This window comes from Mustela lutreola, chromosome 8 (genome assembly GCF_030435805.1).
Source record: "Mustela lutreola isolate mMusLut2 chromosome 8, mMusLut2.pri, whole genome shotgun sequence".
Taxonomy (NCBI): domain Eukaryota; kingdom Metazoa; phylum Chordata; class Mammalia; order Carnivora; family Mustelidae; genus Mustela; species Mustela lutreola.
The window spans coordinates 93,314,753-93,332,422 of NC_081297.1; the positions used below are offsets into that span (position 1 = coordinate 93,314,753).

General features: G+C 38.3%; 1 protein-coding gene across 1 annotated transcript; it reads left to right on the forward strand.

Moving 5' to 3' along the window:
• Nucleotides 1–236: 236 nt before the first annotated feature.
• WBP11 (WW domain binding protein 11) lies at nt 237–16,305 on the forward strand. The gene is made up of 12 exons (XM_059185983.1): nt 237–391; nt 1,937–2,052; nt 2,729–2,760; nt 3,602–3,695; nt 6,119–6,315; nt 7,696–7,829; nt 8,045–8,244; nt 8,655–8,846; nt 11,563–11,664; nt 12,088–12,381; nt 13,353–13,535; nt 14,867–16,305. Exons 2-12 carry the CDS (start codon nt 1,989–1,991, stop codon nt 15,298–15,300), a joined length of 1,926 nt encoding a protein of 641 aa, XP_059041966.1. The 5' UTR covers nt 237–391; nt 1,937–1,988; the 3' UTR covers nt 15,301–16,305.
• The last annotated feature ends 1,365 nt before the right edge of the window (nt 16,306–17,670 follow it).

Genomic DNA, 17,670 nt, shown 5'->3' on the forward strand with positions numbered 1-17,670 from the left:
TCTCGGGCCGTCTTCCCACCAGCCAATCACCTATCCGACCCGCTTCGTTTTTCTTCTTTCTATTGATCTAAAGAAGTGTCAATCAATCTGGTTCCGCTCCCTGGGGGCGGGATCTTAGCGGAGAGTCAACTAATTGGTACTGATTTGCAGCGGAAGAGACTCTGGTCGGAGAGTTCTTGGTTACTCTCTATGGTGCCAGGGCGGAGAAACACTTAAGATCTGAGCTCTTAGGCAGAGGAAGTGACGTAAGGATGGCGGAGGGGCGCGAGCTTTCAAGATGGCGGTGGCTGGGTGGCTGACCGGCACGCAGAGGTGAAGGCCCCTACGACGTAAAAGAGGCCGAGAATCGTCCCCTCCCCGCTTCTCGCAGTGCCAGGAGTCCAGCAGAAGTGTGAGTGTGCAGGACTGTTTCACTCCGTTTCTTCGTCTTTTCCCGCCCTGCTCCGGGCCCGCGCAGTTGCCTCGGGGACGCCAGGCCCCTCTCTGCCCGGTTCCTCCTCTTCGCGGCTTGGGTCTCCCCGGTCACGGACCGGGGGGGGATCTTGGAGCCAGGGGCCGCGCGGCTTCCAGCAGTTAGGCTGCTGTTCTCCCGAGTCGGTTAGCGCCGCCTCCTACCTGTGCTCGTTGACCGGTTGCTTTAGATTTGACGTCTTGTACCTCGAGTCCGGGTCAACCGTCGCTATGGTTTCGGCAGTTGCTGCTTGTTGCTTCTCTTGGTGGATCTGGGCCCCGACCCGCTGCAGCCTCTTCGGTTCTGTCGCCCGATTTCCCTGCCGTTACTTGCTTTCGGGCAAAAAGTAGTTTGTGCAGACTTGGGCTCCGTGGTCTTCTGTAGAAACTCGAATGCCCGTCTCTGTCCTTTGTTTCCCTTGTGGGAGAAGAGGGTCAAAACAGGAGCCCGAGGGTCCTTGAGAGAGGACGGCAAAAATGGTAACGGGCCATCAAAGACCGGAGAGCCTGTGTTTATACCAGTCGTGTTTCGGCCTCCCTTCTCCCCCACTCCCCGGGTTTTCTGAGAAGGAAACCCTGGACAGGATAAATTAGTTGCCCCTGGAACAACTCCGAAGCATTTAGCAGAAATCAAGGCATTTGAAGGCTTGCTGAAAGAGGCATCAACTAATGACTTTTCTGACAAAAATCGTTAAGGAAAGGTATAATTAATTGTATGGGCTACACCTCATGATCTTCCCTTTCACACCCTTTAAAAGTCTCCTTTCAAAAGGAAGTAAATTTGTCGACTTTACTGTTGGGAAGAATAAGTATTTAAAAGTTACACAATTGAAATAAGAGAAAGGAGTGATATAGTAGTATCTTCGGGTAATAAAGATTTAGACTTGCAAAGCATTTTTTCTCAGTCATCCCTTTCAGATACCATTAAAAAATAGAAATCGGGAGCCAAGTAGGTATTAGTAGAAAAATATGTATCTGGACGTTTTTGGACACTCCTTCATGTAATACTTTGATTTTTTTTAATATTTGCACTTTTAGTTATGTTTTAAGCTCTTGAGAATCAAGAATTATATGTGAATTAGAACTAAACTTGCATTAAGTAGGCTTAAATTAATGAGTTTTTACTATCTTACAGATGTGAATACATGTGAAGAAAAACCATAGAGAGGGACAAGGGTGACATTTATTGTTCAACCCACATTACTACTTCCATTTCCTTTTTATTCCTCTTTCACTCTACATGTAAAGAAAGGAAGGGTGTAGGGAAAGGACTAATGGCTTTTCATATTCATGGTTTATCCATGTTGTTGAAGCACTTTCTGACTTTTTTTTTTTTTTTTTTTAGTTTCAGAGTCAGTCGTGATCTGTTTAAAAAAAAGTTAATAATCAAAGGAATGTTACTTTTCAAGAGATTGGTAGAAAGAAATTTCATAAAATAAAAAAAGAAATTCTGTAAATATTAGAAGCTATTTCTTTGTTTTTGCAGGTTTTTTTGTTTTTCTGTTTTAATGAACAAGTAAACCATACAAATTGTCAACATGGGACGGAGATCGACATCATCCACCAAGAGTGGAAAATTTATGAACCCCACAGACCAAGCCCGTAAGTGTCCATTAGTGTGGAATGATAAACAAGAGGAGTGATAAATTTGCAAACACTAGAGAATCTGTTACGTCTTAATTATAAAGTCAGCATTCATTGCTAGGTGTCAATTGTATAAAGTTATCCAGTGTTGTTGTGGGCACATGATGAAAACTTGAAGCAAGCAAAAAAATTAAGACCCTTTTTTTTTTTTTTTTAAGATTTTATTTATTTATTTGACAGACAGAGATCACAAGTAGGCAGAGAGGCAGACAGAAAGAGAAGAGGAAGCAGGCTCCCTGCTGAGCAGAGAGCCCGATGCGGGGCTCGATCCCAGGACCCTGGGATTGTGACCTCAGCCGAAGGCAGAGGCTTTAACCCACTGAGCCACCAAGGAGCCCCTAAGACCCATTTTTTAATTTGATTGACTTGCAAAGTGGAATTGGCTTGAAACTTTCTTTTTGTATTTGAAATTTTGGACAGATTAGTTTTGAGAGCTTACAACAAAAATATCTCAAGATTTTGGTTGGCATAATTAAGGGTTGCTGTTGGCATCTGGTGGGTAGAGGCCATAGATGCTGCTAAATATTCTGCAATGCACAGGATAGCCTCCCACATTATTGTTATCTGTATTAGGTTGGACAAAATGCTAGTGTTCAAGATTTGAAAAGTTTTGTATTTTCTCTCTCTCTTAAAGGAAAAGAAGCCCGGAAGAGAGAATTAAAGAAGGTAAGATTTCAGAAGCATCTTCTTAGTCTTAAGTGATGTTTGGCACATCTTATTATTTGGGATTAGCAGATTTCCAAACAATATTTACAGTTATTTGTCAGAAAAGATACTTCATGCTCTTCACAACAAACAATAAAATTTATTAAGCCAAAATGCTATACTTGGAAACTTAACCGAAATAACTTTGCAGATAAGTTCATGATGGTTATCATAACATTATATATTTGATTATCTTTCCCACTGAGTTAAATAAATATCTTCGAAAGGAATTTTTTTTTCTGTTAAAGCATATTGCTTTGTTAAAAGCAAGCGAATTAGTGAATGGAAAAAAATGTGATTCTAAATGACTCTGTGGGTTCATTTTCCTCATTATGTAGCCGTTGAGTTTGTGGCAAAGTGTTCTCCCAGAATAAGACAGTATTTACTTTTTAGTATCATTCTTTAACACACTGAAATATTGCAGATTTTTAATAGTTTTTAACTGGGTTTTCCTGGTTCATTTTTTAGCATCAAATCCTACAAAACTTTTCTTTAGTTTATAATTTTAGAATTTAGCCCTAAAAAAATCTTAATTTTTTTTAAGTAATTACTTAAGATATCACAAAATTTAAAGAAATACCTGCCTGAGAAAGTTCATATAATAAATAGTGTTTATCTTTTTGTGTAAACTTAAAACATTTTTTGAGAGCCAAAAATTATTAGCCTTGGTTATGTAATTGAAACAAGTGATCAGAAACCAAGGATAAGTTCAACTTTAGTTTCAGTAGATTCTTGATTTAAATTGAAATAAAAACTCAGAAATGTCCAGTTTCTTGACATAGTGCTTTTTTTTTTTCCTAAGAACAAAAAACAGCGCATGATGGTACGAGCTGCAGTTTTGAAGATGAAGGATCCCAAGCAGATTATACGGGACATGGAGAAATTGGATGAAATGGGTAAAAATTTATTTTAAAAGGCTAGATTTTAGAGCAGGACTAACAGTCTGATACACAAAGGCAGGCAAGCAGGTAATGACAAAGCAGCATAGGCATGAGAAAAACAGAAAAAAGCATGAAAACATTTGACACTTGGATTTAGTTTTAGTGTCAGACAAAATTGAGTGATGGGGAGCATTTGCACTCTGGGGATCTCTTCTAGAGTTAGATGAATGCCGTTATTTAGCCTGAATTAGTTATTGAGGGGAGACTGAAACCTGGGAGTTTTTGTTTTATTTTTTTAATGTTGGCAGCTACCATGTAAATCTAAATATTAGACTACCATGAATTTATCAATTCCCCACTTTTTCCAGCACGAAGACAAAGACAATTGACCCACTAAGGTGGTAGAAGAAATCATGAAATACTTAAAATCTAATTTTATAGAATATCTTATGTATCATATTGGGATTTCTCTTTTTTCACATTTCTTTGAATAATTTTACTCAGTTTCTTCATACACATTTTCGGTATCACTGCTTTTGTCATAACTGGAATCACAAGATAACTGCATGTTATCTTTCCTGGCATCTGAGTTGCTTGAGAATTGTCTGTGTGATGCTGCCGCTGGAAATTTTACCGCAACCCATAAATACCCATTTTTTAATACTAGAATTTTTAATTTTTCTGCCCTTTTTTTTTTTTTTTTGCATAATGAAATGATTTTGGCAGGTTTTGTTTTCAGAAGTTACTCAGTTTAAGTGGCTTGCCAAAAATCAGTAAGTGAAAGAGGTACAGTGGATTTCAGTAATATATTAAATGGGTTGAAAAAAAAAATTCAGCTGTGTGGGGTTATAGTGTATAGTATATAGTGAGCTCTCTTAAATAATGTAGCACAAGTCATGCATTTAGCCTAGCAAGAGTTCTGGGTCAGATTGCATGATCCCAAATCGTTCCCAATTCTGCTGTAACTGATCCCATTTGTTGCCTCTGGTTTAAATACTACTATGGGCAGTTGTTATCCCTGGGATGTCAAGACATTAAATGACCTAGTAAATGAGTTCAGATTGATTCATGTGGTTTTATAAGAAGATAATAGGAGTAACAGGGATTTATTGAGCTCTTATCTTGCTAAGCACCATTTTTTTTCCAGATGTTTTAACAATTTTTAGGTGGGTGTATTACCCCTACATGGGGTATGGGCGAGAAAACTCAGGCACAGAGCGAAACTTTCCTCATGGTCATGCTATTAGGAATTGGCAAGCTGGGATTAAAACTCAGGCATTCAACATTTTTATTAATCACACTAAGAATAGTATGTCATGTAAGACTACCTTTGGAATAAATCAAAGTAGAAGGAGGTAGGGAAGAAGATAATTAAACTTGTTTTCTGTTAAAAGAAAAAAAAAAGGAAAAGGGAGAATGGAACACTGTTCATCAGGGCTCTAATTATAATGTATAATGTATAAACTTTATACAATTTATGAAACAAACTAGTTAAGGCAAAAAAAAAAAAAAACAAACAAACATACATTGACTCCCATAATTGGCAAATCCCAGAGGAAAACTCTCCTAGCAAGCATGAGTATCATTATTAAGACTGTTCATCTGTCTGGTCTGAACTCTTATTAGCTTCATTCAGCATATTACTAATGAACTTCTTGGTATTGGAAGTGGAAAATGGGTAAAGAATTAGTGCGAAACAAGGTCAAGCTTGAGGTATATTTTCTTCCTCCTATAAGCTTCATTCTTATATCCACATTTAAAGTCTCAGGAAAGGATCTAGTTTCAATTTGGATCATGCGCCAGTTGATCTCTGAGTCTGTCACTGGGGAGGGAAATGTAGGGAAGAAGGTATAATTGACCAGGCGAGCTTGTGGGAGTGTTGTGCTAGCAATCCCTTTTGGGGCAAAAGACCTGAAATTAAGCCCCATGTTGAACACATGGAAAAAGAAAAGATTGTATGGTAGTTAGAGAACAGCAGTTTGTTATAAAAAATAATTAAAAGTGGTGAGCTAGACACCACTGGATATTTTGTGGTCACGTTCAGTCTTCAGTTCCCAGATGAAGAAGCTAAAGATTACAGAATTCAAATGCGTAAGATCTCAGAATTAAATGACAGGTCTGACTGAAGCCTCACAATACCAAGTTGTTAGCGTAAAGGAATGAAGATTGATTTTTATTACAGTGATGATAAAAATGAATTAGGTAATGTTAGACTTTTTTTAGAAAAGAAAGTAAAATTAATGTCTTATTTTTAAAAGGGTGGAGTATCAATAAATATCCATTGCACTTCTTTTTAATACAACTTTAAAAGTGTATACCTAGTCTAAAGCCTTTTTAGAAGTTTTAGTGTATAAGGAGATTTTATAAAATGATAGAGCTGATAACCTAAATGAAGTGACTTTTTGTGTTGGATTTCAATATCTGCTCTTTTCTCACAGAGTTTAACCCGGTGCAGCAACCACAGTTAAACGAGAAGGTGCTAAAAGACAAGCGTAAAAAGCTGCGTGAAACCTTTGAACGTATCCTACGACTCTATGAAAAAGAGAATCCAGATATTTACAAAGAACTGAGAAAGCTAGAAGTAGAATATGAACAGAAAAGGGCACAACTTAGCCAATATTTTGATGCTGTCAAGGTAATCAAGTTTCTTGATTAACTGGAGAGATAAACTAAAATGTTACATTTAGATTTGCTTTTAAAATTGTTAATGGGAGAACTGGTCATGATAAACTTCTTCCTCTTGGCAGTTTCTTGTCAAACTAAACCTATCCCATGAACCAGCAAATTTAATGTTACATACTTACAAGAGCAATTAATCCATCTGCCAACACAGTAATAGCCAAAAACTGGAAATAGCCTAGATGTCCATTAGTAGGATAATGAATAGACAAACTAGTATATTTGTAAAATTATATGTACTCAACAATGAAAAGGAATGCTCTACTAATACTCAAAACAGCATGGGATTAAGAAAAAAAAATTTTAACATAAATCTCAAAGCATGTTGAACTTCTTTCATAGTTAGGATTCCATTTGTATGAAATTCTAGAACAGGCAGAACTATAGATGAAAGCATTTGGTTTGTTGTTTTTAAAAGATTTTTATTTATTTGATAGAGAGTTCACAAGCAGGAAGGCAGAGGGAGAGGGGGAAGCAGGTTCCCGGCTGAGCAAAGACCCTGATGAGGGGCCCAATCCCAGGACCCTGAGACCATGGCCCAAGCCAAAGGCAGAGGCTCAACCCACTGAGCCACCCAAGCACCCCAGATGAAACTGTTTGTAAAAGTATTTGCTTTGGGATTGTTTTGGGGATTGATTGAGAAGTGTAAACTGTATGCATTTGTCAAAACAGAATTTAGGGGCACCTGGATGGCTCAGTGGGTTAAGCCTCTACCTTCGGCTCAGGTCATGATCTCAGGGTCCTAGGATGGAGCCCCGCATCAGGCTTTCTGCCCAGCGGGGAGCCTACTTCCCCCTCTCTCTCTGCCTGCCTCTGCCTGTTTGTGATCTCAACCTAGTTGTATCATTTTTTGCAAGGTAAGTAGTATAGGTCCCATTTTACAGATAAGGAAACTAAGGAACTTGCTTAGTCATACAGCTAGTATGTGGCAGAAATTCAGCAGACTAATCTTAGAAACCCAAGCTCTACTACTGAATATATACTATTTCTAAGTCAGTTGATAAATGCTGTTTATCATCCAGGATATTTAATAGAGTGGCGTTGGTCCTAGACACTTTTAACAGTTGGGATTTCTATAAACAGCTATTTCAAACCATAACCCAAAAGGAAAAGTTAATGATGGGAGAAAAACAGCGGAGTTTTGTTTCTTTTAAAGGTGATAGGAATTTTTTCCATTCATTGACCGACTTTGGATTGTTTTTCCCTGATACTAGTGTTAGGTGGGAAGCAAATCCAGGTTATAAAGCAGCAGATACTGAATTTTTAGTGTTGAGTTTGTGGATTGCACTGATACTTTTGATGCACTGATACTATTGAACTTTTTTCTCTGTTTCAGAATGCTCAGCATGTGGAAGTGGAGAGCATTCCCTTGCCAGATATGCCACATGCTCCTTCCAACATCTTGATCCAGGACATTCCACTTCCTGGTGCCCAGCCACCCTCCATCCTTAAAAAGACTTCAGCCTATGGGTAAGGAAGCGGTAGCATAATTAAATAGCACTTCTTAAAAGTACCTTTTAACTGTCCAGTGCCAAAATTATTGCAGTGGGAATTAAAAGGCAGTGTGAACATAAGCAGTGCCTTACTTGAGTAAATGTAGAGTAAGAAATCCCTTGAAAATATTTTAGAAGAGGAAATAAATACCTCATTACTGTAAATGTGATTATTGTGGAATTTTCTTTCAGACCTCCAACACGGGCAGTTTCTATACTTCCTCTTCTTGGACATGGTGTGCCACGTTTGCCCCCTGGCAGAAAACCTCCTGGTCCTCCCCCGGGTCCACCACCTCCTCAAGTCTTGCAAATGTATGGCCGTAAAGTGGGCTTTGCCCTAGATCTTCCCCCTCGTAGGCGGGATGAAGACATGTTATATAGTCCGGAACTTGGTAAGGAGTGACTGTTCCTTTTGCTCTTGTGACCTTTCCAGTGTCCTTTTTTTTTGTTTGCCCTGTTTAACATCTGGTTCACTGTCCTCAGAACTTGGGAAATAAATGAGGCTTACATGTACATACTAACAAGATGGATAAATCATAGAATTCACCCAAGTAAAAGCAGCATACATGAGGAAGTACAGAAGTGTTTATTGTGTTTTAAATTAGGCTTTTTTTTTTTTTTTAGAGCAGATTTTTAAAAAATTGTTACCAAATGGAAATACTATTGTCAGACTGTGTGAAGAACTGTCATATACAGAATCATTTTACATAATGAAGTTAAATAGCACAGTTCTCTCTGCTTTGGTATACCATATAGAGCAGGGTCCAATCATCTTTGTTTCCTGATCCCTTCTCCTTCTCAGCTCAACGGGGCCATGATGATGATGTTTCCAGCACCAGTGAAGATGACGGGTATCCTGAGGACATGGATCAAGATAAGCATGATGACAGTACTGATGACAGCGACACTGACCGATCAGATGGAGAAAGTGAAGGGGATGAATTTGTGCACCGTGATGATAACGAGAGAGACAACAATGAAGAAAAAAAGTCAGGTATGTGCAAATGAAAGTACCATGGCTTGATCCATAAGTAGCACACAAGTTGAGGGTCCTGATTTATTAATGCATCTTTGAAAGTAATTTTGAGCTCTATTCATTCTTACATCAAAAGTCTTTAAAAGTTCCGGACATGTAATACTTGGTGGACATTTGTGGGTTTGGATAAGAAAAAAGGAGAATAACCACATAACCATATTGAGAAAGCCATCGTCACATTATTGTTTTTTGATAAGTCTGCTTATTTACATTTGAAGCCATTTAAATTTTCTGCGTTCATTGTGTCTCACATCAGCCCAGACCATAATTATAATTTAGCTACACCTGTGAGTGGAAGCATCCATAATGTATGATGTATGTCCATTTGATTATTATAAGATCAGACTGAGTTACTTGTACTTTTAAAAAGTCATTATGACATTCATCAAGAAAATTTTTAAGAGTCGTGATAGATACTGAACAGTACAAAATACATGATGTGTCACACCTTGGTAGTCTTTTAAGTCTTGAGTTTCTTTTAAGATTGTTCTTGTAAGGGTGCCTGGGTGTCTCAGTGGGTTGAGTGTCTCAACTCTTGATTTCAGCTCAGGTCATGATCTCAAGGTTGTGGGGTCAAGCCCTGCATTGGGCTCTGCCCTCAATGCAGTGTTCCTCTTCCTCTGTCCTCCCTGCTTGTGCATGTATGTTTGTGCTTTCTCTGTCTCTAAAATAAATAAGATTTTTTTAAAAAAAAAGAAATAAATTGGTTTTGTAGTGTGCACCACTATATTTATGTGGTGGTTCATATTTGTAATGATGACAAATCTTTGTCCTGATACTTTTTTTTTTTTTTTTAAGATTTATTTATTTATTTGACAGAGATCACAAGGAGGCAGAGAGGCAGGCAGAGAGAGAGAGAGGAGGAAGCAGGCTCCCCGCTGAGCAGAGAGCCCGATGCGGGGCTTGATCCCAGGACCCCGGGATCACGACCCGAGCCGAAGGCAGAGGCTTTAACCCACTGAGCCACCCAGGTGCCCCTGTCCTGATATTTCTTAAGAGCCATGGTTTCAGGGGCACCTCAGTGGGTCAGTTGGTTAAGTGTCTGCCTTGGCTCAGGTCATGATCCCAGGGTCCTGGGATGAAGCTCCATTTTGGGCTCCCTGCTCTGGGGGGAGCTGCTTCTCCTCCTTCCTGCTTTTGGTCTGTCTCTCTCTCAAATAAAAAAATAAAATCTTAAAAAAAGAGTCATGGTTGCAAACCAAAAGCTATCTTAACAGGGTGCATAGAGCTAGTAATAAAGAATTATCTAGGACTTACGTAGAAGCCAGTACTAAAAAAAGAAAGTCCTTAAAGCCACAGCAGCTTCATTTTTCTCTGGCATTGTGTGATCCTTTGCCTCATTTTTCTCTTTTTCTGCCACCTTGTTTTACTTACGTGTACTCACCAATGTACATGTGCTTAATGTGGCTCTCCTACTAGGATTTGACAATTTATCTAATATTTACACTGAGTTTTTACTATGTGCAAGGAATTTTCCTAGACAAAGGGTACAAAGTAAAGAAAACTAAAGCCCTGCCCACGTGGAACTTTGTAAATGTTTACCAACTAAGACTGCTCCTGATACTGCACCATTTAGTATAATGTTTAAAAGCGGATAGCTTCATTTATCGGGTTAAAAAAAAGGTCCCTTCCAGTCTTAGTTTGCTAAGTTTTTTTTGTTGTAAATATGTTTAAGTGTCTGTTCAGAGCTGTTACGGTTTTTCTTTAAGTTCTTTATTATAGTGAGCTGTATTCATGGCTTTTCTATTGTTCAACCTTATCTTACATTTCTGGGACCAACCCTAAATGTTTATGATGTGTTTTTCTTTTAAAACACTGTTGGATTCAATATGGTTATAAAATTGGCCCTTGAACAACACAGGGGTTAGGAGCACCAACCTTCTACACAATCAAAAATCCATGCATAACTTTCAAATTCCCCAGAACTTAACTACTAATAGCCTATTGTTGACCAGAAGTTTTACTGTTAAGATGAACTGTCGATTAACACACGTTTTGTATGTTGCATGTATTATATACTGCATTCTTGCAGTGAACTTCGCTAGGGAAAAGAAAATGATGTTGAAAATTTATAAGGAAATACAGTCACGGTACTATACTATATTTATCACAAAAACCCATGTGTAAGTGGTCCCCCCTCAGTTCAAACCCATGTTCAACAGTCAACTGTATTTTACAGTAGGTTAGTTTTAGAATCAAGGCTGTGCTGGCTTCATTAGTTCTAGATTGCATTCCATCTTTTCTGTGCCTTTTTACAGGAAATTTCTATTTAATGTTTGGCTGAATTTCCTTATAAAATTATTTGGGCCAGGATAAAAATAGATTTCTAACTACCATTTCAATTCTATATGTTCTGGTTTTATCACTTCTATGGCTAATTTTTGTGGTTTATATTTCTCTAAATGTTTTATTATTTTATCTGGGTGTTCCAGTTTAACTGGCATAAAATTATTAATAGTATTCTTTAAATTTTACAGATCTTAAATCACAATAGCAGTTTACCAACCAGTTGGCACTTCTTAGACTATCTTTTATATGGCTGACTCTTTCCAACACTTAATTTCTGCCAAATAGTGGGCAGCAGTCCTATCTGTTGCTTTCTAGTATTATATAGTGTGCATTTGCTGAATTTTCTTGTTCCTAATCCACCCCATTCTCTCCTTCCACCCTTTAGGTCTGAGTGTAAGGTTTGCAGATATGCCTGGAAAATCAAGGAAGAAAAAGAAGAACATGAAGGAGCTGACTCCTCTTCAAGCCATGATGCTTCGAATGGCAGGTGAGACAGAAGAGTAATCGAATCACCTTTCAAGTATTTCTTCCTGCCAGTTCCTTTGTGTACATTTTCCCATTTAGTATATCAGCAACCCTGAAGTGAGTAATAAATCCTTATTTTACAGAAATTATGGTTTGGAGACATTTGGAGACTAAGCTGCCAAAGTTACCCAGCTAATAAGTGGTTAAACTGGCATTTAAATCCTGGTCCTTGTTCTAAAGCCTGAGCTTGTTTCACTGTGCTCCACTAGCACAGATGAGTAGAATATTGTTTGATTGCTCCACATCCAAGTAGTTTATTGAAGAAGGCTCTTCAGTTGTTCATTTTAAGGAAGCACTTAATTGAGCACATGTCTTCAGGCATCACTATTTTGTGGGCTGTAAAAAATGAATCAACTCCATTTACCTGGTTTAATATTTCTCTTAGGTCAGGAAATCCCCGAGGAGGGACGAGAAGTAGAAGAATTTTCAGAGGATGACGACGAAGATGATTCTGATGATTCTGAAGCAGAAAAGCAATCACAAAAACAGCATAAAGAGGAAGCTCTTTCTGATGGCACATCTACTGCTTCTTCACAGCAGCAAGCCCCCCCACAGTCTGTTCCTCCTTCTCAGATTCAAGCACCTCCCATGCCGGGACCACCTCCTCTTGGACCACCCCCGGCTCCACCCTTACGGCCTCCTGGACCTCCCACTGGCCTTCCTCCTGGACCACCTCCCGGTAAGTCAGCACTGCTACATTGTGAGGAAATAACCAAGTCTACCTGTGATCAGAGTGATGAATTCATTCCAAAAATATACATCATTGGTATCGATGTTTTTTCTAATCCTAGTACAAGTCACGAAGAGATAAAGGAAATAAGTTCATTTTTTCCTACAGCACTGTTCACAGTTCATAGTACTTCTGACAGCCATCTTTTTCTCCAAAGCTCTTCTCATTTCAGGGTCATGTAGTTGAGGTTAACGGGCAGAAACTGGATATGAAACTGGTGTTTTCTTTAGTACTGTTTTTTAATATGACAAGATGACCCAATTCTAAATTGATGGCTAATGGGACTAGGGCACAGTAAATACTAACAGGCATCCTTCTTCAGTTGGGAATTGTTGGATGTCGGTCTTTAGAAACAAAAGGAATCAGTATTAATATAATCTTTGGCATGTAAGAATGAAAAGGTTACTTGAAATTTGAACTTTTATAGTCTTTCATCCTATAGTTGTCAAGTTAGATTTTCCTCACTTGAGTTCATCATTTTCTGATTGGTCTTGCAGAAGCACATTACCATTCTTAAGTCATCTTCAGTCATCCTTGCTATGTCTTCCGGTGTTTCAGGGGGAATCCTTAAAGCACCCTGCTTTATATTCCATTTTCAGCTTTTAAGAGCCCGTTTAAGAATTATTTTCTTTATACAGTTCCTAGCCCAGCTGAGCTGAGCTATTAAAAAAAAAAGCAGCAGCAGCAGCTATGCTTTTTGTCAGTACTGGCAAATAAAGAGAAATGATCTGTAACAAATCCAGTTCCAGGTCTCTGGTGCTCAGATATTTGTTGAATGAATTCTTTTTCCACCTACGTTTTGATCAGTTTTTGATGTTACCTGATTTCAAGTTGCCAAGTCAGGCCACACTTGAATTACCTTTATATCAAGTTATGACTTCCTATGTATGTCTCTTAATTTGTCATTTTATTCTTTTCAGGAGCTCCTCCATTCCTGAGACCACCTGGAATGCCAGGACTCCGAGGGCCTTTACCCCGACTTTTGCCTCCAGGCCCACCACCAGGCCGACCCCCCGGCCCTCCCCCAGGGCCACCTCCAGGTCTGCCTCCTGGCCCTCCTCCTCGGGGACCGCCACCAAGGCTACCTCCCCCTGCTCCTCCAGGTGAACCTTTTGATTTTTAGTACAAAAACTTGACCACTATATATTTCATCTGCTCTAAGACATATTTTCACATTTTAGTTTCCTAAAATCAAGGGGTATCCTAAAATGATGTTTTTTAATTGCTTTTGGCCTAGGTTGAAGTTGAGTTCTTCCACAGGGTATATGCACTGGATTCTGCCTGTCCTGTGAGGGACTTTTCCCAGGCAGAGACCACCTTGGATAAAATTTGCCATTTGAATAGAGTGTTTGGGGAGGGGGAAAGCAATTGTGAAGTTATTCCACATATTTCCATATATTTGCATGAGTACAGAGTTAAAGTTTGAAAATAAAAGGCAGATTACCTTGTGCTCTTATTACATGTGGTAGGTGTATTTCCAGTTCATTACACTGTCCCAGTTTAATGTGAAAACCTCCTCCTAAACTGCCCAGCTTGGACTTTTAATGGTATCTGGAATAATTATGAGTCTGTATAAGCAGTAGTATCTTAAGTTCAGTGAAATTTAGTATTTTATATTTGGACTTAAAAAGTGGCATTTGAAGAAAATTAAATCTGCAGTTTTGGGTAAATGACAATGGTATGTCTGAATCATCAAAGGTTATGAATTCTTTTCCAGTAGTGGTAACATACTATGATTAGTTATATTCATGTCCCCTAATGGTTAAAATTCCATTTCCTGCCTGTTGGGTTACCTTTTTCAGGGGAGGAATGGTGTAGAAATCAGTAAATAATGCAGGAGGATCAAACCCCCCACCTTGACCTTGATGGTATCTGCACTATACAGCTAGACTAAAGTCTTGGGCTGTCAGATCTGAATTTGGACACATTTGAAATCATACTTGAAAACAGTTGGTATTGTCAGCTTTGTATTTAACTTTTTTTTTTTTTAAACATTTTATTTATTTGACAGAGATCACAAGTAGTGAGAGAGGCAGGCAGAGAAGGGGGGGGAAGCAGGCTCCCTGTTGAGCAGAGAGCCTGATGCATGGCTCAATCCCAGGACCCTGAGATCATGATCTGAGCCGAAGGCAGAGGATTAACCCACTGAGTCACCCAGGCGCCCCTGTTTAACTTTCTATTTATTTAGTACATTACTCAGGAAGAAAACCTAAGTACAGGGGTACAGATTGAAAGTGAATATTAATTCATAATAAAATACTCCTTAGTATCAAAACATATTCCTGAGTTTCAGATAGTAATAAGCAGCATGGTTTTAGCTTATTTTCTGTCAATTGCCAATTTTTAAAAAATTGTCAACCTGTTTTTCACATCCTTTATAATAGTTACAATTTATCCTCGTAGTCTTCATCTGCCCGTGTTCTCCTTCATTTAGGTATCCCTCCACCTCGTCCCGGCATGATGCGCCCACCTTTGGTGCCTCCACTTGGACCTGCCCCACCTGGGCTTTTCCCACCAGCTCCGTTGCCGAACCCAGGGGTTTTAAGTGCTCCACCCAACTTGATTCAGCGACCCAAGGCGGATGATACAAGTGCAGCCACCATTGAGAAGAAAGCAACAGCAACCATCAGTGCCAAGCCACAGATCACTAATCCCAAGGCAGAGATCACTCGATTCGTGCCCACTGCATTGAGGGTACGTCGGGAGAATAAAGGGGCCACTGCTGCTCCCCAAAGAAAGTCAGAGGATGATTCTGCTGTGCCTCTTGCCAAAGCAGCTCCCAAGTCTGGTCCATCTGTTCCTGTCTCAGTGCAGACTAAGGATGATGTTTATGAAGCTTTCATGAAAGAGATGGAAGGGCTCCTGTAACAGCTTTTAATGCCAGAGCAGGTTTCTGTTCATATCAGTGGTTCATGGGGAAAGAGGCTCTTTCTAAACTTTGTGAAAGAGCGACTTTCACTGTCAGGGTATTTTTAAATTTGAGTTCAAGGAATATCCTAAAGTTTAGCCTTGTTCAGAATTTATTGCATATAAGAGAGGATTATTTCATTCAGAATAGATTGGTTATTGAAGCAGTGCTGCTAATATCCATTCCCTTTCATACCACCGTGTTCATCCCATTTGTTCCCCTTCTCCAATTCTTTGGAAACTTGTGATCAGGGGATCTTTGTTACTTGTTTTGATTCTCTTCTTGTGTGCAGTGGGCACTGGAGTAGAGATTTCTGAAAAAAAAAACAGTTTATTTTATCTCATCTTGCCTTTTGTGTTTGAGTTATTTTAATATTTTCTTGTAAATATTTTGTAATATTTTAGTGAAATGGATCGCAGTGTCATTTCCTAATACAAAGCAAGATACGTGGGAAGAAAATGTACAATTCTTTGATTAAAATTATTTCCCACTGACCTAAACTTTGAGTGTTTCGTGAAATAAATAAATAAATGTTCTGCACCAAGATATCCTCTGTGTTACTGATAATATGTAAATACAGTATCTGTGTTATGGGTAGAAAAGAAGCAAGTGTTTAAAAATTGTGTTTTAAGGAACTACCATTGCTGGTACACAATGAGAATCTTACTGAATATGGTTAAAACTAAGTTTTAAATTTTAAGAGATAAAGAGAATTATTTTCCTTCAAGATTATCATACTGGCTTTGGAGAGATTGAGAGGTTATTAATTGCATAGAACATGAATCTTTTTCTTAAAGATTGTGTATTTTTCCAGAGCTCTATGAACTGACACTAATTAACAGGGAAAGCTTGTTTTAAACCATGTGTAAATTATTGGATAGCCAGAAAAGGTTACTTTTACTTTATTGACTTTGTCAGTTGTATAAGCTTTTATTATTAAAAGACCTGAAATGAAGAATGCTCAATACTGTTAATTTTCATTGATACCATTTTCTTTAAAAAGTGCTTTAATAACGAATTCATTTAGGCAGTAATCCTGGAAAATGATTTTCACAGATATTTCCCCCATTTTACAGATGAGACTATTGAAGCTAATGGTGTGTGGATTATCCAGTGGCCCAAAGTGAATATTTTTTATGAACAAAGACATACACACATGCACGAGTAAATGTGTGCATTGGCTATAGACTAGGCATACCTAGTCTTACTTTCCATTGTATCTTAAACATCTGTCATGTGAATCCCATGTCATCAAAAATTGGTGGTATCCTAAAAAGATAATACATAACACAATAAGGCTTTTACTTTCTTGCTTTTATTTATCCTTGATGGATATTTAGATTTCTGTGCTAAGATCCTTTGTGTATGAGACTGTTCTTGGAAGTTACTCTGAGATTAAAGCAAGTCCTGTCAAAGCAGTCTATAGATCATTTTGGATTTTTTTCTTTTTTTCCTGGTTTTTTTTTTTTTTTTTTTTTTTTAAGTATAATCATTACAGGCCAGTAAGTGAATTGAATTTTTTACCATTTAGATGCAGGGATGGAACCCAATTAGCTCATCATCAAGTCAATAATATAATTTAAATGTAAACAATCATTCTTTGGTATTTGTTCTGCAATATTTTTAATGTTCTTGCTTGAAATTTACATTTTTTCTGAGATTTCTGTTTCACATTAAGAAAGCTGTTCAGTTTATCATAGAGTCATTTCCTAGTATTGTAAAATTGTAAAATCTGACACTTTCCTATGCTAGCTGTATTCACAGCAAAGGGGAATCAGCAGTTCATAATTTGGGTAGATTCTGAGTAGGCATTTGTTGTCATGATCGTAATTGACCTTATGATTTCCAAAAAATGGACCACTGCTAAGCTTGATACAGATCCTTAATCAGATAATATGGATCAATACTGTTTGCTTCTCAAGGTGTCACTTTATTATGCATTAATTGCCCCTTAAAGTCATTTTGAAATTCCTTTTACTCTTTTTCCTGGGCTTTAAGGTATAAAACATGAATTACGGATCCACAAAAATACTCTTCATGGTGTGGAGTCAGCATAAAGGCCTAGATGACCTCCAAAGTTCTGTTTAGATTCAATTCTCATTTGCATATTCTAGTTTGTGCTCTTCATAAACTTGTTTTATTTAAATGTAGTTGGGAGACATTTTTTAATACTAAACTTTTTTTGCTTCAGGCCACAAGATGCCACAATCACCACCCCATACAGAACTGCACACATGTCTTCTAGTCCAACTGCAGCAGGTCTAATACATGAAAATGTTCCTCAGCCAGAACTAGTTCGGAGGACAGGCCTTCTTACAGAACTCCAGAAC

Coding starts and splice junctions, on each gene's coding strand:
- WBP11 (XM_059185983.1), top strand. CDS start 1,989: ATGGGACGGAGATCGACATCATCCACCAAGAGTGGAAAATTTATGAAC. Junction 8,245..8,654: donor GTTATATAGTCCGGAACTTG/GTAAGGAGTGAC, acceptor TCTCCTTCTCAG/CTCAACGGGGCCATGATGAT. Junction 8,847..11,562: donor CAATGAAGAAAAAAAGTCAG/GTATGTGCAAAT, acceptor TCCACCCTTTAG/GTCTGAGTGTAAGGTTTGCA.